At 46.2% G+C, this 22,695-nt stretch overlaps 1 protein-coding gene and 1 long non-coding RNA gene across 2 annotated transcripts; one reads left to right on the forward strand and one right to left on the reverse strand.

The window, feature by feature from the left end:
- Positions 1 to 919: 919 nt before the first annotated feature.
- Positions 920 to 15,922, reverse strand: LOC109738266 (linoleate 9S-lipoxygenase-like). The gene is made up of 9 exons (XM_040400706.3): positions 15,559 to 15,922; positions 15,209 to 15,468; positions 14,858 to 15,107; positions 14,176 to 14,360; positions 14,073 to 14,124; positions 13,735 to 13,931; positions 2,297 to 2,640; positions 1,902 to 2,195; positions 920 to 1,678 (listed from the first exon to the last, which is right to left on the reverse strand). Exons 1-9 carry the CDS (start codon positions 15,920 to 15,922, stop codon positions 937 to 939), a joined length of 2,688 nt encoding a protein of 895 aa, XP_040256640.2. The 3' UTR covers positions 920 to 936.
- Positions 11,624 to 12,384, forward strand: LOC141041823 (uncharacterized). The gene is made up of 3 exons (XR_012203537.1): positions 11,624 to 11,660; positions 11,775 to 11,876; positions 11,978 to 12,384. It is a non-coding gene; the product is annotated as an uncharacterized lncRNA (long non-coding RNA).
- Positions 15,923 to 22,695: the final 6,773 nt, after the last annotated feature.

Here is a 22,695-nt window from a genome sequence, read left to right on the forward strand (position 1 = left end):
CTTCCCTCATCGACCCATGAACCAATTCCAGATCCCCTTGTACTGGATTATCCGAGAAGGAAGAAGGTAACGCACCCTTGACTGGAGGCGGTACCAGGATGGTGACCACCCCGTGAACCACACCCCCGGAGTCGTCGACCTCGCCGTGGCCACTTGGCCCCAAGTGCCCCGACGCGGCAGGCGGTGGCGCCCGCGCGGTTCCTTCCTCGGTGGCCGCCGGATCCGCGAGGACGGAATGCAGCGCGATCCGACCCACTTGAGTTCGGAGCTCGTCGATCTGACCTTGCAGGTTCTGGACCGCTGGTCGCCAGAGTTCCAGCGACTGCTGGATCGCCTCCAGCTTGGCGTCGTTGGCGGCGCGACCCTCCTTGACCGATTGGATCAACGCTGCGAGTTGCTCCTCCATCGCCGCCGTCTTGAGAGCCTGCTTGGTGGTGTAGCGCGGTCGGGGGTACGCCGTCTCCAGATCGACTGACCTCTGATACCAACTGTAATGGGTCCGATCTAGGTCTAAGGAAGGAGGAGTAGGTAGCAGGGAGGAGAAGAAGGATGACGGAGAAGATCAGCTTCTCATAGAAGATTCGGTTACAATAATTCTCGATGCCCTCTTAGGCTCAACGCACGCCACATATAACCCAGCCAGGCACGCAGGCCAGCTCACCCACGCGTTCTCACACGCTGCCTGGTCCACTCGTCAGCGCCTTCTTCTCCTCCTGCTCGCCTGTTTCGCTGTTCGCTGGGCCCTCAGGGTCAGAGCCTTTGGCCCCGTCGTTGCTCACTGTACTGGTCGTGACACCCTCGTCAGGATCTCGCCAGAAACGATGACGGCGGGGTTGAAGTCCACCATTTTATTTATTTATTTATTATTGACCAAGTCCACCTTTTGACATCCATCATACTGCACCCACGCGCCGACAGACGCACCGTACGTGGTGCTCAAACGGCGATGCTGTTGGGGATCCCGCCGACGTGCGGTGCCGCAGGGTCGGCCCTCGGCGCGAGCAGCGTGTAGGGCACCTCCACGGGCCCATTCCGGTTCCTTAGCGCGCCGTCGGCGTTCCTCTTCTTGATGGCCTCCGCGACCGCGTCCAGCTTGGCGTTGAACTCGAGCAGCGCCTTGGCCGCCCGCTGCTCGCTGGTCCACCGCTCCGTGTCCGGCCGCTCTCCCATGAGCGGCTCTCCCGGCTTCACCGGCGGGCTCATGGTGAGCGCCATGAGGCCGAACGCCTCGTTCCTCGGGGTGATGTGGCCGAGGAACTCCGCCTCGGTCACCACCGCACCTGCGTCGGACGGCACCTCCCCGGAGGTGATGGTGGGGCGGTTGGGGACGAAACCGTTGTAGGCGTACTGCCCGAAGCTGACGGCCGAGTGGTAGGCGGAGCCGAGCCAGATGATGGTGGCGCAGGTCTCCACGAGGTCGTCGACGCAGTCCATCGCCGGCCACCACGGCGCGTCGCTCAGGTCGCCGTGGCCCACGTTTCGCACCTCGCTCCACCACGCCCGCAGCTCGCTGTCGCCCGCGACGGCGCCGTCGCCGTCGCCGTAGTATATCACGCAGTAGTCGGTGACCCACTCCTTGATGGCGGTCCAGATCTCCAGCCCGTCCACCGCGTACGGGTAGTCCTTTATCAGCAGCTCCAGCTCTTCGGGCTTCTTGGGATCGCCTCTCGCCACACCTCTGCGTACAAATGCAGTTAGTTTTTCCAATTCCAAATTCAGTATCTGAATATTGTAGAGTGACCGATTGCATTCTACTTCCTCCGTTCCTAAATATAAGTCTTTGAAGAGATTTCAGTATGGACCACATACAGAGCAAAATGAATGAATCTATACTCTAAAATACATCTAGATACATCCGCATGTGGTCCATAGTGAAATCTCGAGCGTTTAGAAGGGAGTACCTCTTAATGAGTTCGTTGGGGAGAGCAAGGTCGGTGAAGTTCCATGTCCTGTACGCCTTGGAGGACATCTCCATGCCGTACTTGCTGGGGAAGAAGGCAACCTCGTGGATGCCGCGATATATGCCACCACCCTTTCGCCGGTCGCCTGCGCCGAAGATGATCTGCCGCGCCGTGGCATTGATCTCCAGGGTCTTCCGGAAGTGCGGCTTCAGTAGCTTGTGGATCGGGTGTAGCACGCTGAGCTGCCGGTTCGCCGCGATCACCACCGGCTCCATCGTCGCGTGCGCGTTCAGCCTACAACACACGAACCAGCCCACATGCGAATTAGTACGTACTACCGTGCATTGTCATGATGTCATCCGTCTACATCGATGGTAAGGGCCGGCGAAGTGTACCAGTGATGGACGAAGTTGTTCTTGCAGGCGTCGTTGGCGGCCGCGTGGGCCTTGGCGAGTTCCCACGCCGTGAAGGTATCGTCGCCGGCCCTGTCCACCGGCGGAGTGTACACCGTGCTGATGGCGCCGTGCCGCTCGTCCTCCGGGTCCGGCGAGCTGAGCTCGATCGCCAGCGGCTTGAGTGTCGAGTCGTCTTGCAAGAGCAAGAGCGTCCTAGCAGCATACACCTTCCTCTGGGAGATCTCGCCCATCTCCTCGGCGCCTGGCAGCTCGTTGATGCGCTTCAGGTACGGCATTACCCAGTCGTGATGATCCACAAAGTAGAGCTTGCCCTCTTGTATGGCCTACACAATGCGTGGGCCGAGGGGCGCTACAGTTAACATTTTTTTTGCATGGGCAGAACTGATGCACTATTTTAGCATGGCATAAACTTTCTGAGCAACAGTGTACAATATGAATTCCTAGCTTCTATCACATGTTATTACACATAACAGAGTAAATACAAGATGTATCAATCAAAATGCTTCATAAAATGATGAAACATAACGGGCAAATTTACTTTCTTTCTCCTCCCAATCCTAGGCCCTGCACAACTCGAGGGATACTGTGACACCCCCCCCCCCCCCCCCCCGGGCGTGCAGAGTATTTAAAAAAGTAAATGAAAATCTAGCACATTCACACAACATCATGTATGTATCTGATCAATATTCGAAACATCATACGAGATACAAAAAGGACAAATTTGACATCAATGTGATAATGGCCCAAATCTAAAGCCCAACTTATGTTATGTACTATTTAGTGCCGAATTTGACATATTTGATTTTCAAGCTATGTTTTGAATTTTGTGACAACACACAACGATGTTGTGTGAATGTGGTATGTTGTTTTTCAAAATTTTCCAAACATTTAAAAATGTGTTGAGCGAGTTTGGTGCATCGGTAACACCACAAGGTAGGGTGCACCAAATATCCCCCCCACCCCCGGCGCTCATATAGCATCAAAGCCGGCTCATATCCAGTTTTTTCCCGTGTTTTTCTCCCACCGGTGTTTCATATACCACCTTTCCTAAACCAGTTTCCCCCCTTTTTATGTGTTTCTTCCCGTCGGCTTCTTTTGCCTTTTTATTTTCTCACTTATTTTAAATTTTGCAATCATTGTTTGAGTGTGAACCTTTCTGGAATTTAGAATAGTAAAACTCACAAATATTTTTCTGAATTCATTGACAATTTTATAATCCGTGAACATTTTTTTGATTTCACAAACATTTTTGAATTTTGGAACAATTTAGAAATCCATGAATATTTTTCAATTGCATGAAATATTTTTGAAACTAGCAAAAAATTAGTCCGCCTTTTTTTGTGAACACCTTTTGTAACTGTTTTACCATTTTTAAAATTCACGACTATTTTCCATTTCAGGAACTTTTTTGGATTTGTGAAAAAAATAGAATTTGTAAACTTTTATTTTTTAAAATTTTTTCAGTACGGAACTGACGGAAACAAAAAATTCTGCTGAAAAACGCTCAGAAACTAATATCAATTCAAACAAAACAGCAAATAGCTATACTTTAGCATGTGTTACCGAGCCTTGATGCACTGCTTCTGGCCCAGCCTGATTGCCATGGACGAAAAAAAGCGCTAGTATTAAAAATACTTTTGGACCGTGATGTCTTTGCTGCGTTGAGAAAAGGAAGAAATTGTTATTTATCACTCGATAAGAATAGTTATTGGACCTTATTAAGTTTCTATATCTTATTTACCTAATTTTACTTTCTTGTGTCCATTTATCCATGGTTTATAAAAAGTCAGGTGCATTTTTTCTTCAAAGCACACAGGTAACTTTTTTTTTGACAAGCGGCGTGGCAAGCTTGAAGCGAAGGTGGGTGGTGGGAGAGAACAAATATGGGTGAGTGTATGCGCGTATATATGAGCGCTTGCATGTACTATGTTCAAAAAAGGAGAAAAAAATGTGTTTTCACTTTTCAGAATTCTACGTACACTAGTAGAAAACGGGGCAAAGGTCACAGGACAGTTTTCACATTAGCCCCGGTTCAGTCACGAACCGGGACCCATGGGGGCATTCGTCCCGGTTCGTGAGCCCAGGGGGCCGGCCGAGGCCTCGTGGGCATTGGTCCCGGTTCGTATGGAACCATTTGTCCCGGTTCGAGCCACGAACCGGGACTAATGGTCCTCGCTCCTGGCCCACAACCATTTGTCCCGGTTCTTGGCATGAACCGGGACAGAAGGCCCGGATTTAGTACCGGTTCATGCCACGAACCGGGACCAATGAGGTGCCTATATATACCCCTCGCCCGCGAGCAGAGCACTCCAGTGCTCTGTTTTTCTCTGGCCGGCGAGGGGAGGGCTTTGTGGTGCTCTAGCTCACCTCCTATGCACATGAGGTGTTTGATGAAATGCCCGAGCCACACTAGTTAGGCTTTGTCCTCTCGAAGCTCGACCTCAAAGCTCCATTTTCCTCGAGATTTGTCTAGGTTTAGCGGCCCGTCACGTCCCATTCCCGTCTTCACCGCCGTCGACCGCCCGCGCCGATCTCGTCGCCGGCACCACCGTGGTGAGCCTCTTGTTCTTATCTTCTTTTTGAAAGAAAAAAATTCTTACTTTAGATAGATACTTGTCTAATTTTCTTACTATTTTATTCCTTCTTATTACATAGTGCGATGGTTTTGGTATCCGCCCCCGTCGGCCCTCGTCCTGTCTATGATTCGGATGTGGTATATATTATATTTTTATAACTATTTGATTCATTTATTGTTTATGACAAATATACCGACCAGCCTGACATAGATTTTATTTATCTAGGAGGTGGTTGAACCGGAAATTCTAACCGACCCTATTGTCAAGAGGTTAAATTTAGTTGAAGAAGAAAACAATTACTTGAAGGAAAAAATAAAAAAAATTGAGGAGGAGAAGATGTTATTGGAGTTGCATGTTGCGGATGTCGTCGATGATCACAAGATCAAGATGGATGCAATGCGCTTGAAGATTAGAAAGATTAGAAAATATGCCATTCATACCGAGGCTTGGTATCATTATGCCGTTGGATCAATTGTTACCTTGGTTGCGATTATGATCGCATTTGTTTTCGCATTGAAATGTTTTACATAGTTTCAATGTATGGTTTAATTAATTAGATGCTCTGGAGAGCTATATATATGTTGTTAGATGAGAACTATGTATGTACTTTGGTTTTAATGTGATGATGAACTTCTATTAATTTGGTCACTTAATTATCTATTCATGATGTTCTGTAATGGTTTTTGACACACTTAATTATATATAATGCACGCAGATGAACCGGCAATGGATGTACGGTGACAGACACACCTCCGAGTACATTAAGGGCGTGCATGATTTTCTCGAAGTGGCTGAGGCAAACAAGCAGAATGGTTTTATGTGTTGTCCATGCCCTATATGTGGGAATACGAAGTCTTACTCTGACCGAAAAATCCTTCACGCCCACCTGCTTTACAAGGGTTTCATGCCACACTATAATGTTTGGACGAGGCACGGAGAAATGGGGGTTATGATGGAAGACGGCAAAGAAGAAGAGGACGATGACAACTATGTGCCCCCTGAATACGGTGATGCTGCAACGGGGGAAGCTGCTGAAGATCAAGAGGAACCAGACGATGTGCCCAATGATGCTGCAAGGGGGAAGCTGCTGAAGATCAAGAGGAACCAGTGCCCGATGATGATGATCTCCGCCGGGTCATAGTCGATGCAAGGACGCAATGCGAAAGTCAAAAGGAGAAGCTGAAGTTCGATCGCATGTTAGAGGATCACAAAAAAGGGTTGTACCCCAATTGCGAAGATGGCAACACAAAGCTCGGTACCGTACTAGAATTGATGCAGTGGAAGGCAGAGAATGCTGTGCCTGACAAAGGATTTGAGAATCTATTGAAAATATTGAAGAAGAAGCTTCCAAAGGATAACGAATTGCCCGACAGTACATACGCAGCAAAGAAGGTCGTATGCCCTCTAGGATTGGAGGTGCAGAAGATACATGCATGCCCTAATGACTGCATCCTCTACCGCGGTGCGTACAAGGATCTGAACGCATGCCTGGTATGCGGTGCATTGCGGTATAAGATCAGACGAGATGACCCTGGTGATGTTGACGGCGAGCCCCCCAGGAAGAGGGTTCCTGCGAAGGTGATGTGGTATGCTCCTATAATACCACGGTTGAAACGTCTGTTCAGAAACGAAGAGCATGCCAAGTTGATGCGATGGCACAGTGAGGACCGTAAGAAAGACGGGAAGTTGAGAGCACCCGCTGACGGGTCGCAGTGGAGAAAAATCAAGAGAAAGTACTGGGCTGAGTTTGCAGCTGACCCAAGGAACGTATGGTTTGGTTTAAGCGGGGATGGCATTAATCCTTTCGGGGAGCAGAGCAGCTATCACAGCACCTGGCCCGTGACTCTATGTATGTATAACCTTCCTCCTTGGATGTGCATGAAGCGGAAGTTCATTATGATGCCAGTTCTCATCCAAGGCCCTAAGCAACCCGGCAACGACATTGATGTGTACCTAAGGCCATTAGTTGAAGAACTTTTACAGCTGTGGAATGGAAACGGTGTACGTACGTGGGATGAGCACAAACAGGAGGAATTTAACCTGCACGCGTTGCTGTTTGTAACCATCAACGATTGGCCCGCTCTCAGTAACCTTTCAGGACAGACAAACAAGGGATACCACGCATGCACGCACTGTTTAGATGACACTGAAAGTATATACCTGGACAAAAGCAGGAAGAATGTGTACCTGGGCCATCGTCGATTTCTTCCGACCAACCATCAATGTCGAAAGAAAGGCAAGCATTTCAAAGGCGAGGCAGATCACCGGAAGAAGCCCGCCATGCGTACCGATGATCACGTACTTGCTATGGTCAATGATTTACACGTAATCTTTGGAAAGGGTCCCGGCGGACTAGCTGTTCCGAATGACGTTGAGGGACACGCACCCATGTGGAAGAAGAAATCTATATTTTGGGACCTACCCTACTGGAAAGAGCTAGAGGTCCGCTCTTCAATCGACGTGATGCACGGGACGAAGAACCTTTGCGTGAACCTGCTAGGCTTCTTGGGCGTGTATGGGAAGACAAAAGATACACCTGAGGCACGGGAGGACCTGCAACGTTTGCACGAAAAAGACGGCATGCCTCCGAAGCAGTATGAAGGTCCTGCCAGCTACGCTCTTACGAAAGAAGAGAAAGAAATCTTCTTTGAATGCCTGCTCAGTATGAAGGTCCCGACTGGCTTCTCGTCGAATATAAAGGGAATAATAAATATGCCAGAGAAAAAGTTCCAGAACCTAAAGTCTCATGACTGCCACGTGATTATGACGCAACTGCTTCCGGTGGCATTGAGGGGGCTTCTACCGAAAAACGTCCGATTAGACATTGTGAAGCTATGTGCATTCCTCAATGCAATCTCTCAGAAGGTGATCGATCCAGAAATCATACCAAGGCTAAGGAGTGATGTGGCGCAATGTCTTGTAAGTTTCGAGCTGGTGTTCCCACCATCCTTCTTCAATATCATGACGCACGTCCTAGTTCATCTAGTCGACGAGATTGTCATTCTGGGGCCCGTATTTCTACACAATATGTTCCCCTTTGAGAGGTTCATGGGAGTCCTAAAGAAATATGTCCGTAACCGCGCTAGGCCAGAAGGAAGCATCTCCATGGGCCATCAAACAGAGGATGTCATTGGGTTTTGTGTTGACTTCATTCCTGGTCTTAAGAAGATAGGTCTCCCTAAATCGCGGTATGAGGGGAGACTGACTGGAAAAGGCACGCTTGGAGGGGGGGACTTAATAATAGGTAGGGACGGATATTCTTGGTCTGAAGCACACTACACAGTTCTACAGAACTCTACCTTGGTGACCCCGTATGTCGATGAACACAAGAACAGTCTGCGCTCCAAACACCCGGAGCAGAAAAGGTGTTGGGGGACATAATCTTAGCCGGAGGTGATATCTTGTCGTATCTTAAGGACAATGATGGTCTGGAAGAACAGGGTGAAGAAGCTGGCTGTGGTGATCGAAGAGTGGAGGAGGAAAGACATGATTATGACGGCTCCGGTGACCCAATGCTGGTGCAAGAAGGAGCCCGTGGTGACGGCTCCGGTGATCGAACAGAGTCCGGCCAGGTAAATATATTAGTTAAGCCTGTGCTGACTAGCTAATTGATGCATTCATTGTTTTGGTATGTACACATATTAATTAACACTCGTCTTTCTTCTTTTTTCTAGCCCTCCGGATCGAGCACAACTGCGGTAAAGAGACGAGGCCCGAAGAGAAAGTTGCGCTCGGATAAAATGTTTGAGATCACAGCAATCGCGCGCGACGGCCAACCGATTGAACCCCTCCGGACAAAGGATGCTTTTGCTGCTCAGTGCGGGGTTCTAGTTAGGGACAAGATCCCGATCAGCATCCACCAATGGTATAAGCCTAAGAAGGAAGACCCTGAGGTGTCTTATGTCAATGATATGCAGAAAGATGATCTTTGGACTGAGCTGAAGGCAAATTTCACCCTACCGCCAGAGGAGGATCCGGAGAAGCCAATTATAGAGCAATTAATCAAGTCTCATGCTCTTAAGAAGATGGCAGACCTATTCAGGAGGTGGAAGAATGAGCTGAAAACGTTTGTCGACAAAGAAGAGACACCTGAATTCATCAGCCGGTATGAGAAGATCAGAGATCACTGGCCCGCATTTGTGGCCCACAAGACATCGAAAAAGAGTAAGAAGATGTCAGCGACAAACAAGATGAATGCTGCGAAGAAGAAGCTTCACCATCACACGGGGTCAGGTGGCTACCTCAAAGCCCGGCCTAAGTGGGCCAAGTCTGAGAGGGATCTGCTTGATAAAGGGATCGAACCACAGACAATGAACTGGCCAGACCGTTGCCGGACTTGGTTCTTCGGGGCTGGCGGAACCTTGGACCCTGTATCAGGGAGGTGTCGTTGGACGGATGAGCAACTTGCAATACCCGTCAAGAAGATTTAGCACTATATCGATGCAGCGCAGCAAGGGACGTTCGTTCCAGACAGAGAGAACGACGAGCTCACAATGGCCCTCGGGAATCCTGAGCACCCTGGACGGACACGAGGCACGCCAGGCTCCGTTCCGTGGAAGGCTGGTTTTCCGGACGCGGGCGATTACAAAACCCAGGAGAGGAGGAAAAAAGTGGAGCAGATCCAAATTCAGCGTCTGCACGAAAGGGTTCAAGTGCTAGAGGAACGAGACGGCAATAGAGATGCCGAAACTGCCCCCGAAGCTACACCGCCATCTCAGCGTAGAAGCAGCGTGGCTTCCACCGAGCTGCCTCAGCTGGAGCATGCGGCTACTCCTAGCTACCCCGTGGATGCTATCACGGAGTCTCAACATTGCCACCTTATGGCGGAATGGCAGAACTTGAAAGTCAAGGCGGCTGTTGGCTCTGTTTTACCTATTGAACCCGGCGCAACCTACCACTACCGGCAGATTCCAGAAGGATATGCTAGGGTGATGGTGGATGAAATAACGGAGGGATTTGAGGACCTCCAACTTGACCACCCTACCGGTGAAGGGGAGACTCGGCTGGGTTTAGCTCTAAAGACTCCATGCCTATGGAGGAAGGAGCTCATCAAGCTTCCGAACTGGACGGCTCCGGCGAGTAAGGGCACTCCGCCTCCTCCTTCGGCGAGTGATCAGGGCACTCAGCCTCCTTCTCCGGCGCGTGGCGGCACTCCGCCTCCTCCTCCGCCTCCTCCTCCGGCGAGTGATCAGGGCACTCATCAGCCTCCTTCTCCGGCGCGTGGCGGCACTCCGCCTCCTTCTCCGCCAGCGCCGGCGCGCCAGAGCAGCCAGCCTCCTCCTTCTCCGCCTCGTCAGCAAGGGCGGAAGAGACCCGCCGCCGCTGCGGCTGCTCCGGCGCGTCGTAGTCCTTCTCCTCCGCCTCGTAAGCAAGGAAAGAAGACAGCCGCAGCCGCTCCGTCTGCTCTGCCGGCGTCTAGCAGTACAGCTGCCAGAGGCGGGAGGCAATACAGATTCGGTCCTTCTCTGAAGACTCCAGAGAAGTTACCATATGAGAGGACCGAGGAGGAGAACGCGAAGAGCCGAAGTGAAGAACTTCTTTGAAGGGGACAAAGCAAAGAAACATCCACCTCCGGAGGAGAAGGTAGATCCGGTGAAAGCAAAGCGCACTCTGGCTGCCCTGACAAAACCACCAAAGTCTCCGCCAAAAGGCAACTATGAGCGCGTTCTTACAAAGGCATATGCCAAAGCGGAGCGGTCGGGAAGTACTGTCAGTGATAAAAGGATGAAAGAACGACGAGCTGGGAAAAAAAATTGCCCAGCTCGGCGAACAAGAGAACCAATCGTGCCCCCCGCTCAAGGTGTCAAAAGACATCGTCGCTAATGATCCGGGTATGGTGCCCGGTTATACCGATCTTGGAGATTACCTGCCCGACGATGTACATTATGAAATCATGGAGGTGGACGAACACAAATACGATTACGGGAAGCCTCTCGTCAAAGATGTCAAATCTCTAAGCACGATGATGCGAAGACTACATGATTGGTACATGAAAACCTGCAGAGAGTCTGATGGGATGAGTACTTTAACGCTGAGAGTTAAACCGGAGCATGACCTCGTTGGAATTGAACTGCTGAATATTCCATTTGAGGATTTCTTCCAGTTTTACAATCTAAAGTCCCTCGATAAAACAACGATCACTTGCTACTGTCTGTAAGTAGTACTACTTCTGTCATTAAGTCTCTCTATATAGGTCAGCTCTTTCATTGCATGTATTTATACTTATCCTCACTATATTATGCAGATTGAAGATCGCCGAATTGAAGAAAAGACAAATCGGTGATATTGGGTTCATTAACACAAATCTCATAGATGATTATCAGGTTAAATTTCATGCCAAAGATACCGAGGCCAACTTGCTACAATCGTTGGTAATAAATCAAAACAAAGATATAATACTCTTTCCTTACAACTTCAAGTGAGTGTTACTGTCTTCTGCATATTCGGTTTCCCTTATTAGTCCAGGTTATGGTAATGTAATTGATGACTTATGCATGCATGCGCAGCTTCCACTATATTCTCCTAGAGATTAAGCTTGAGCCGGGAGTAGTAACCGTCTTAGACTCGAGACGAAAAGATCCCCAGGACTATGCGAACATGACTCAAATGCTCCAGAAGTAAGTTAAATCGATCATTATCCACCATATCAGCAACTTTGTTCATTTTCTGATATCAAGTAATTGTTTTCTTTGTCTGGCAGGGTTTGGAGAAAATTCACCTCAAAAGCCCTGGGACTGCCGAACCAGCTGCAATTTAGACACCCGAAAGTAAGTACTATAGTAGCATGTTCCGCGCATCTCCTAGTGATTCAGGTGCTAGTTTGATCAATACCATTTAGCATGCTTGCTTATCAGTTTGATTGACCTCTATTTCTTGTAAAGTGGTTGTGGCAGCAACCCGGGAATAATTACTGTGGATACTACATTTGCGAGTCCATCCGCTACCATACCTGTGAGCGGGGCTACACTGAAGAACAATATGAAGTGCGTAAACAATAATATTCACAATTTTATTTTATTACCATCATTTGTGTTGAGTTTCATTTATTCATATATATATGTATTGACCCCCTTCTTCAAATTAGATTTTTCGGAAGCGGGATCAACTCCTAGCACCAGATCGTATGCGAGGAATTCAAGAGGAATTGGCGGCATTCTTCCTTGACCACGTGATCGCTGAAAACGGAGAATACTATGTGGACCCTGTGTTCCTACAATATAATTAGGAGATTGTATTGTAAGAGATAATTATTGTATATATGTAGCCGGTAGTGTCGGATAGATATACGAGAACTTGTTGTTCGACCAATATCTCGGAGAAGGAGAGGTGGTCGATATCACTTCTCTCTGTATGCATATATATATGTTCATGACGATCTTCTGTTTCCTTCATTTGATTACTAGCTAGCGTGTCTACTCCTCTCCATACGTATATAGTACGTAGCGTCGACAAAGCACGGAGAAGAGGACACTTCTCTCTATTAATTAGCTAGCTAACACAATATATGAAACACCTAAATTAACCCCCCAAAACCCCTAAACCACCCCCTTTCAAAAAAAACAAAAACCTCAGCTCCTGCCAGGTGCTGACGCGTGGATGCCTATTGGTCCCGGTTGGTGGCACCAACCGGGACCAAAGGCCCTCCTGCCTGGGCTCCCCGCACCGGCCACGTGGACGGCCTTTAGTCCCGGTTCGTGTAAGAACCGGGACTAAAGGGCTAGGGCATTAGTAACGACCCTTTAGTCCCGGTTCCAGAACCGGAACTAAAGTCCCTTATGAACCGGGGTAAAAGCCCCTTTTCCTACTAGTGGTAGCTAGAAAAAAAAACCACAAACGTTTAAACTCGTGCGAAGGAAAAATTAGAACATTGATGGAAGAACACGAGACCTCATTATTGGTTCCTGAGGGAGAAAAAAAGATTCATCAAGTAGGTGTTTATCCGAATACCTCACCTCTTAAAAATTGCCTCATGAACTTAACTATACCTTGCTAATCATCTAGTGTATTTTGAAGCCAGACTTGTTCAAGTTCTCATTTCTAACATTGTTGTTCTACTTTCAAGGCCACGTACAAACCCCCATTCTCAATCGGTAATGTGGGATAGCTCACTGTTGACCTATTGAAATCCTCGAGGATACGGGGGACTACCTCGATGAGCCCTTGGTGCTGCCATGCGATGGCAATGAAGCCGTCGGCCACAACGCAGTTGGTGACCATATTAGCGTGCACGACACTTGAAGGTTTGCTTCTAAACAGTCGCGACACTCCTTGGGACTTCGTTGAATGGTGTCATGTGCTTGTGGAGGAGGAAGAGGCACATGAATCGGTGGGGCATGTATGCTACATCCCAGCAATGTCAGTTCGGATCAATTCTACCGAAGAAGGGTAGCTTTGATGGTTTTACGATTACGGGTCATGATTTAGATGATTAGAAGTTATATGATAATTGTGTTTTCTAAGGGAACCAAAGCCAAAGCTAAGAGGGTATATGAGTTTGAACGCCAGGCCGTGCCCATATCGCACATGCTGCTGGCTATTACCAGGTTGTTGTAATGATGCCACACATCCATTATGATCATCTTTTTACATGTTCATTTTTTTAAGTTTTTAATCTTATATTTGCTTTCCATTAGTTTTAGATGTTTTAAGCAACTATTCATGCATTTTTTAACAAGATTCCCGCAACATCGTATGGGGCGTCATCTAGTTTTCTAAGTATGTCGGACCCAAAGGAACAAATATACACTGGTTGATATTCGAGAGACATACTAATTAGCAATTCTGTTCATGTATACATGCTAAAGAAAACAATTCTGGTCATGTAGGGTATATATATAGTACCTGCGGCACAGCCATGCTACCACCCATGTTCTTCTCAACGTGCTCTTTGGTTATCCTGCTGTTTTGGTCACCATACACAGCCCGTTCAAGCTTGCTGGTGAGTGGGAACTCCGTGACACGCTTGATGGCCACGGGACTTGTCCCTGCGAGCATTTCCCTAGCGAATTCTTCATCTGTCCGCCATTTCTTTGGATTCGCTACGTGCACCAAAATCAGGCACGATGAGCTCAATTGAATCACACGTATATGGTACTGCATGGTTTTTTATATATAAAGGGAATTTCATTCAGTCATGGTACTGTACACAGGATGAGACGACAATTGCAAGATTCTACTACCTGAGATGACCTGTGGGAGGGAGAGCACGGGCTTGACGGTGCCGTCGATGAGCTCCTTGATAGTGTAACGGTTTGAATCTAGTATACGGAAGAGAGTAGCCACAATCTGGATGGCTACGTAAAGAAGCGTTGGCCGGCCAAGTCCAAAGAGGCTGTAAATGTCGGCCAAGGACTTGAAATGGCCGCCGAGTTTTGGAAGGCTGGGCGCTGAGACCGCGGGGCCGACCCGCTCGTCGCAGGGGATGTACACCTCTTGCTCCACTGGCACTCTAGCCTCGCTCTCAGGATCTGGAGCAATAAATTTAGTTATTAGAACTAATGCAAAAAGAAAATTTTGAGCATGAGATAGATATGTTTCGGATTACTTTTCAAGCATTAGAATAGTTAGAAATTTGAAGTGGCCCTCTAGCCTCACCCTTTTATAGTTCTCATTGATACAAATTTGAAGGCATTAAAATCTTTAATAAAACCTTTTATGTTGGTCGTTTGATTCGTATGATTGTATCTTGTACTCCTCTAGTATACTTCCTAAGTACATACGATTGAATCTTGTACTCCTCTAGTATAATTAAAGCATTAAGTTTTTAAGAATTTAGGAGTAGCATTTTCCCTAAGGATCTCCTTTGTAAACCTCTTGGAAAGAACCCCGGGATTTTTACTGTGGCGCAATCAAGCAAACCAAAATTGTACTATAGGATTCAGATGAACATGACATTGCAATACTACTTTTTGTTTTTCATTCTCGTGTTTTCGGAATAATACTGCTATTCAAAACGGCCCTTAACCTGTCTTGGTCGGAGGTCGGCTGGTCCTGGTACGGCGAGGGTACGGGTACTCTTCCGACCCTCCCAGCACCGGGCGTGCCAGGTCCTTTCGTAGGTCAGGGTTCCCCAGGTCGTTGTAGAGCGCGTAGTCGTAGACGCGGTCCCATTTCTGGAGCGGCTCGTCGGCCGGCACGCCCTCTCCCCGGAGCTGACGGAGCTCGTCTTCTCTGTCCTTGAGCAACGCCGCCGGTGTGTTTTCCTTCACGTACGCCTGACAATGCAAAAACCACGTACGAAGCGTATTACCGACATGTGCAAAACTCAAGAACGTTTTATCTCTCTACTACTGCAGGTGTGTACGGCTGTACGCACGTCGTTGGTGAAGAAGAGGCGGTACGGGTGCTTCCCGACGGGATAGACCCATCCGTCGCAGACGAAGTGGACGGCCGGCGAGGTCAGGCTCAGCAGCTTCAGGTACACGGGGAGGTCGGAGTGGTTTGTCACGAGCACCGCGCCGGGCGCGCCCAGGGCTTCGTCGTCCCACGGCAGCTCCACGTCGAGCTCTGTCTCTCCGCTCGCTATGACGGCGTCCAGCGCCGCCGCCTCCCCTCTCATGCCACGCCCATCACTCCCTGTTTTATATATAGCACTCACGGTATAACGTACGGCTGACCATCTGGTCAAGCACTTAAGCTAGGAAAAGGAAAAATATAAGTATGTACCGGCGACGGTGGCGCTGACGAGCTGGACGGACAGCCTGAGCCGGCCGTCGGGCGAGTCCACGGAGCTCTGCAGGAGCAGCTTGCCTTGGACACGAGCGCTAGTGGTGGCCGACGAGGCCCGTACATCGGAACCTGCTACTGCACGCGCCTGCTTGGGCGTGGTCGTGGTGGCGCCATGGCTTATGCAGGCGCTCGGGTGCAAAAATTTCAGCTCCGAGCGAGGCGCCCAAGGCACCAGCAGTGAACGCGGTCCAACCCGGCGCCCCGGTCCCCGTGCCGGACGGAGCAGCGTCGTCGTCCATCCCGGCGCCCCTGCGCCCGCCAAGGACGGAGCATGCGAACGTGGGCTGTGACGGATCTGCATCGGCAGCGAGTCGATCAGGTTTTTTTTTTTTTTTTGAGGGGAAGTCGATCAGGTGAAATCTGACAGTATGGTTGGTGTTGGGCGTGTGACCCGGGATACATATAGGAGCGCCCTACAGCGTGACCACCATGTTGGAATCGGGCGGGTGCAGGCTGCGTCGTTAGTTATGCCGTTGCAGCGAGCGATCGCTCCTCGGGCAAACTCAAAAATCTTCGTAACAGACATTGATCTATTGGGCAAAGTCAAATACATAACACTTAACATTTAAAAAAACAAAACTACGTAACCACTACACAACACTTAACTCGGAATTAGATTATTTAAATCAATATCACATGAATCACAAGGAAAAGAATTTTTGCAAATTTAGTGCAATTGTCCAATAACTTCAGGCCATTGAATTCATTAAAAATCTAAAATATTTTTCTCAATGATCGGAGTTCTTCAATACGATTTTCATGAGCCGGTTGCCTTAGCAATCAGAACCAAAAAATGAGTAACTTCAAAACCCTTCTCAGCTTCCAAGATTGCTTCATCGCAGTCAATTTCATTAAATTGGTTCTTCCTAGGAGTACGACGCTTTTTCTGTAATGATGGCTCTACGCCCTCTTTAGCTTTGATATTTTGGAAATGATCATACTAGAAGCAAATCCTTCATTTCTATAAGTGTCAAAGTAATTCCTCATACCTTCTATTTGTGTTAATGCAGACTCAATGGACATGCTTGGTAGTTGCAACTTCCCGCACTGTACCTACAACACATAGAATGTCATGCCAAATGACCATATCGAGTGTAAACACATAGGTGCCAAGCACCCCATTTTTTCTTGCATCACTCCTGCCCTAGGGTTCGATACCATTATCTTTACCTTAACTCAAGTAGTGTTGATCTTAGCTTAGGAACTTGAAATATAATTGCTTTGGCACTTTTGATCCGATTCTCCCAACAAGTATTATTCAAGGATTTCATATTTAAATCTTCCACATGGCTAACAAAAACTTCCCTTCATTTGGTAGAACCAGAAAGCTCTTAGATATATCTCAAGCAAATGACTTTGCACCCTCTTGTATTTTCCTTCCGTATGGGAACCATTGTCATAACCTTGCCCCCTAATGTCATCAATATTAAGGCCGAAGGACTTGATAGAATCAACCAATACCTTGAAAAATCTCAAACAAGATGTGTCATCCACTATTATAAAACCGGGAAAATACTCCTCTATTGTTCATTGTTTCTGATATGGCTCACCATTCATGTTGAATGGTCAAAAAAACACTCCTTAGTTTTTATTTTTCCATCAGGCATATTATAACATTGAACCGACAAACTATTTTGTTCCTGGTAACTCATCTTAGGGGTACAATCTATAACTGAGTATGAATTTAGCTTGCATGACACCTTAATTCCTATGATGTTCCTATCTTACGCTTTTTTCCTATTTTCCAATTGAGGCCCAAAAAGTTTCCCATGTATTCCTCATATCCCTTCCCACATAATACCTTTATATCGAATGAAATTCGATACCCTATCCCTAAACAAAACCCATGCATTCTATTTACTTTTGAAATTTTAAAAAGATTACATAGTTGGATTCCTAATGACTAGATCTATAAAATAAGGCAATTATTATCATATTTTACCTTCATTTAGATTAATATTTCAATCATTCATTTTCTTCTTCTAAAATTGAGTTAAATAATAGACGTATGTATTGAACATTTAAGAAATTTAGTGAAAACTAAAATATGTGCCAAATGTATGCCAAATAATTGAAACATGTCTAAAACTAGAATTGAATACAATAATTGAAATATGTGTTCAACTTTTCCGGAATTGGGTGATATAACAAAAATATGTGTTCGGTTTCATTTGAGACAATGTAGTTTTTTCAAATTGATTTCATTATTGAAATTAAGTGAAAATTTTGAAATATGTGTTCAATGTTTTCTCAAAATTGATTAAACATTTAGAATAAATTTCACAAGTTTCACAGCTTCCACTTTTGGTGTCACATTTCACAACTTTCATATTCCAATTTGGTTCAACTATTTTAAGAAAAGCTTTCATGTTCCACAAAATAGTTTTCAAATTATTCCAAAACAGGGATTTCATGTACTTCAAATATTTCCCCACAAAAGTTACTTCAACTATTTTAGAAAAGTTTGATTCAATGTTTTCAGAGTGACTTCATGTTTCACAAAAGTGTTTTCAATCATTTTAAAAACTGGATTTGAACTATTCCAAAGTGTTGATTACAATTACTAAAATAATTTAAACTTTATGAAATTGGTTTCAAATATGATTCAATATGTGTGAAATGTATGTATTTTTTTAAAATAGAGTGAAATAATTAAAATATGTTTTGAATGTATGAAATTGAGTAAAATAACTGTAATATGAGTTAACTGTTTTCTTAATATTGAGTGAAATAATTGAAAACCGAGATGAAACATAAAAAATAATTGAAATGAAAAGTTCTAATATAAATTAGGCCAAATCTATCCAATATCGATCTTTTTCAATGGTCTTGTCGCGAGGAATTTAAATATATATAAAAATATCACTAATTAGATTTATGGTTCAAAAGATATCAACCTTAAAAAAATGTCAGAATTAAATAGGTGCCTTTTCTATGTGGGAGGCTGTCACAAGCCTTGTATGAAACCATACTCCCCTCTATACACAGTTTGACAGAAGTTATTGGTGCATATAGGGGTCCACATCATGGTGGTAGTATTCCTATATGTTCAATTGGGAAAAGATTCACAACTTTATATCAGAATTGGTTGCACTTATCTCCTTGAAGGGGCAAGCGGTGGACCCTTCACAGGGAGGTGCCTTTGACTTTCGATTTACTTTTTCGCCATGGCACCCCCGTCATATGTTGGCACTTTAGGTGTAAACATTTTCAGGGAGAACTACTAGAATTTGGGACACTGACAACCAATTGGTATGCATATATAGATGTCAATTTCTACATCAATAAAGCAAAGCATTTCGTGAAGAGCCCCATATTGACCACTTCTCGTTTTTTTCTTTCAACAAGAGACCATCAACACTTATAAAAGGGAGATAATAAAGGTAGGATGATGATATTGAATGATTCTAACAAATGGCTAGGAGAATGACATGAGTAAATATTGACACATTTCGAAAAAAATAATGGTAGCAAAGGTTCCTCTACTATTGTATTAATCATAAAGTAACTACAAATTACTAACCTCAATGGTCCATAATTTTTTAGGGAAAATATTACATGTCATAAATAATCAACAAATCATTAGCCTCACCAGCCTACGCTTGCTCAGATCACTATGTGTTTATCACTAAATCAGGATGTCCTATTTTAGAGTCCTTCAGACCTGCAGATCAGGAAGTGTAAGTTTTCCTTTGATTTTATTTTTAGCCAATGTTGGCTAGATACTACCAAAAAGTTTATTGTTTCTATCTTCCCAAATTGCTCAGAAAGATAATAAAATAATTTTATTTTGTTCCAGACACATTAGTGATGATTTCTACATGTTAACTAGCGTACTGACCCATGCAATTGCGTGGCCTAATTTGCTACATAATTCTATATATTTGCATTGATGTTGTTTATTGTACCTTTAATATGTACTAATTAAATCTTCATTATTTGATCTGCATAGTTCTTTAAGACTTACATGATTTAATATCCATCATTCTTTATAACTAAGATTTTGTACTGACTTTTATATAATTGTATTTGTGTTGTTGTTCATCATAGCACTTTTTGTAAAATTCATATATACATAATTATTGATGATTTATTTTCTAGGATTATAATCTACATACATAGTTCTTTAGACTACTAAAATTTAATCTGCACATTTCTTTATTTATAACTTCATAATATTTAGTAGATGTTGGGGAACGAGGTAATTTCAAAAAAAAATCCTATGATCACGCAAGATCTATCTAGGTGATGCATAGCAACGAGAGGGGAGAGTGTGTCCACGTACCCTCATAGACCGAAAGCGGAAGCGTTTCAATAACGCGATTGATGTAGTCGAACTTTTTCGTGATTCAACCAATCAAGTACCAAACGTACGACACCTCCGCGTTCAGCACACGTTCAGCTCGATGACGTCCCTCGTACTCTTGATCCAGTTGAGGACGAGGGTGAGTTCCGTCAGCACGACGGCTTGGTGACAGTGATGATGATGTTACCGACGCAGGGCTTCGCCTAAGCACTACGATGGTATGATCGAGGCGTGTAACGGTGGAGGGGGGCACCGCACACGATTAAGAGAAACTTATGTGTCTTTGGGGTGCCCCTGCCCCCGTATATAAAGGACGGGGGAGAGAGCCCGGCCCCCTAGGGGCGCGCCAAGTGTATGGAGTCCTACTAGGACTTCCAAGTCCTAGTAGGAATCCTTTCCCTTTTAGGAGTAGGAGAGAAGGAAAGAGAGAGGGAGTAGGAAAGGGCAAGGGGGGCACCGCCCCCTTTCCCTAGTCCAATTCGGACCCATGGGGGGCACCTCCCCTTGGCCTGCCTCCTCTATTTCCCGTATGGCCCAATAAGGCCCATTACTTCTCCCGGTGAATTCCCGTAACTCCCCGGTACTCCAAAAAAATACCCGAATCACTCGAAACCTTTCCCGATGTCAGAATATAGCCTTCCAATATATCGATCTTTACGTCTCGACCATTTTGAGACTCCTCGTCATGTCCGTGATCTCATCCGGGACTCCGAACGAACTTCGGTCATCAAAACACATAACTCATAATACAAATCGTCATCGAACGTTAAGCGTGCGGACCCTATGGGTTCGCGAACTATGTAGACATGACTGGGAAATATCTCCGGTCAATAACCAATAGCGGAACCTGGATGCTCATATTGGCTCCTACATATTCTTCGAAGATCTTTATCGGTCAAACCGCATAACAACATACGTTGTTCCCTTTGTCATCGGTATGTTACTTGCCCGAGATTCGATCGTCGGTATCCTCATACCTAGTTCAATCGCGTTACCGGCAAGTCTCTTTACTCGTTCCGTAATGCATCATCCCGCAACTAACTCATTAGTTACATTGCTTGCAAGGCTTATAGTGATGTGCATTACCAAGAGGGCCCAGAGATACCTCTCCGATACACGAAGTGACAAATCCTAATCTTGATCTATGCCAACCCAACAAACACATTCGTAGACACATGTAGAGCATCTTTATAATCACCCAGTTACGTTGTGACGTTTGATAGCACCACTACAAAAAGAATACACTTCCGTGATGATACGTGTTTGTCACAGTAGGTCGCGTTTTTTGTCATGCATGTACATCCATGACAAATTTATGACAGAATCAAGATAGTGATACCTGTGCTGTCGTAGAAGTGTTTCATGACATTACCAAAATTATCATCACGGAAGTGTCCACTTCCATGACGATAAATCGCGCGTCACAGAAGTGCTTTCGTCAAGGGTGACCGACACGTGGCATCCACCGTAATGGAACGCCATTAAGCTATCGGGTCGGGTTTTGGATCTGATTACCCGTTAACATCCCCGACCAATGGGGATTTTCCACGTGTAAAATCATCATTGGCTGGAGGAAACACGTGTCGGCTCATCGTTGGGACAGATGTCATCCACTCATTGGACGGAAGGCGCCTATGATACGTCGACACGTGGCATGGCCCAACAGAGGCCCATTCCTGTGAAAAGGCCGGCCCAGTAAAAATTAGCAGGCCAGCCCATATAAGGCCTACTTGTGTCAGGTCCATTTAAGCCCACGGCCCATACGAGATGTGCCAATTCGGCCCGTCAACGGCCCGTTAAAGATTTGACACCATTGCAGCCCATCGTCCGCTCGAGCCCGTTAACAGCCCACTATATATTTGGGCTCAATATCGGCCCGATGAGATTTCGGCCTGTTAACGGCCCAGTTAATGGATGGGCCAATTTTCAGGATGTACATCTTTCGGCGTTTTAGCGACCCATTTAAATATTGGGCTAATTTCCGGCCTGGTGTGTCTTTCAGCCTGTTGACGGCGCATAAATCTGATGGGCCATTTGTTGTTGGACCTGAGTTTCGGCCTTTTAGGGGCCCATTAAAGTGTTGGGCCAATTTCTGGCCCGGTGTCACTTTCAGCCTGTTGATGGCCCATAAATCAGTTGGGCCATTTGTAGTCGGACCTGAGTTTTGGCCTTTTAGCGACCCATTTAAGTGTTGGGCCAATTCCCGGCCCTATGTGCCTTTCGGCCTGTTAACGGACCATAAATGAGTTGGGCCATTTGTACTCGGACCTTAGTTTTGGCCTTTTAACGGCCCATGCCCTTCATGGTCCAATACCAGGCCGGTTTCTCTTCCGGCCTGCTAAAGGCCCACAACACAGTTGGGCCATTTACAATACGACCTGACTTTCGGCCTCTTAGCGGCCCATGGTCTTCATGGTCCAGTACAAGCCCGCTGTCTCTTTCGGCCTGCTAAAGGCCTACAGTATAGTTGGGCCATATGTAGCCCAAACTTAGTAACGGCCTGTTAACGGCCCGTGAAATAAATTGGGGCCACCTGTTGCCCGCTTCGATGTCGGCCTGTTAACGACCCGGGAGGTAAGAGGGCCGACTATTAACTTTCGGCCTAGTAACGGCCCATTAACTTAATGGGCCCACTAAAGTTCGTACATGTCTTTAGGCCAAATTAGATAATTTGAGCCCATTACGACGAGCAATTATGCACAGGACCAAAACCGATCAAGCAAAGGTACGACATACAGGGAATAACGTTGCACATCCAGCATATATTA

This window comes from Aegilops tauschii, chromosome 2 (assembly GCF_002575655.3).
Source record: "Aegilops tauschii subsp. strangulata cultivar AL8/78 chromosome 2, Aet v6.0, whole genome shotgun sequence".
Classification (NCBI taxonomy): domain Eukaryota; kingdom Viridiplantae; phylum Streptophyta; class Magnoliopsida; order Poales; family Poaceae; genus Aegilops; species Aegilops tauschii.

What these genes read in the sequence shown, in the direction of transcription:
- LOC109738266 (XM_040400706.3), bottom strand. Translation starts at nt 15,922, where the DNA reads ATGCAGATCCGTCACAGCCCACGTTCGCATGCTCCGTCCTTGGCGGGC. An exon ending in TTTACGTAGCCATCCAGATT is followed by an intron (nt 14,125 to 14,175) that starts GTGGCTACTCTC and finishes ACTATCAAGGAG; the next exon opens with CTCATCGACGGCACCGTCAA. An exon ending in CCTCCCACAGGTCATCTCAG is followed by an intron (nt 13,932 to 14,072) that starts GTAGTAGAATCT and finishes TGGTGCACGTAG; the next exon opens with CGAATCCAAAGAAATGGCGG.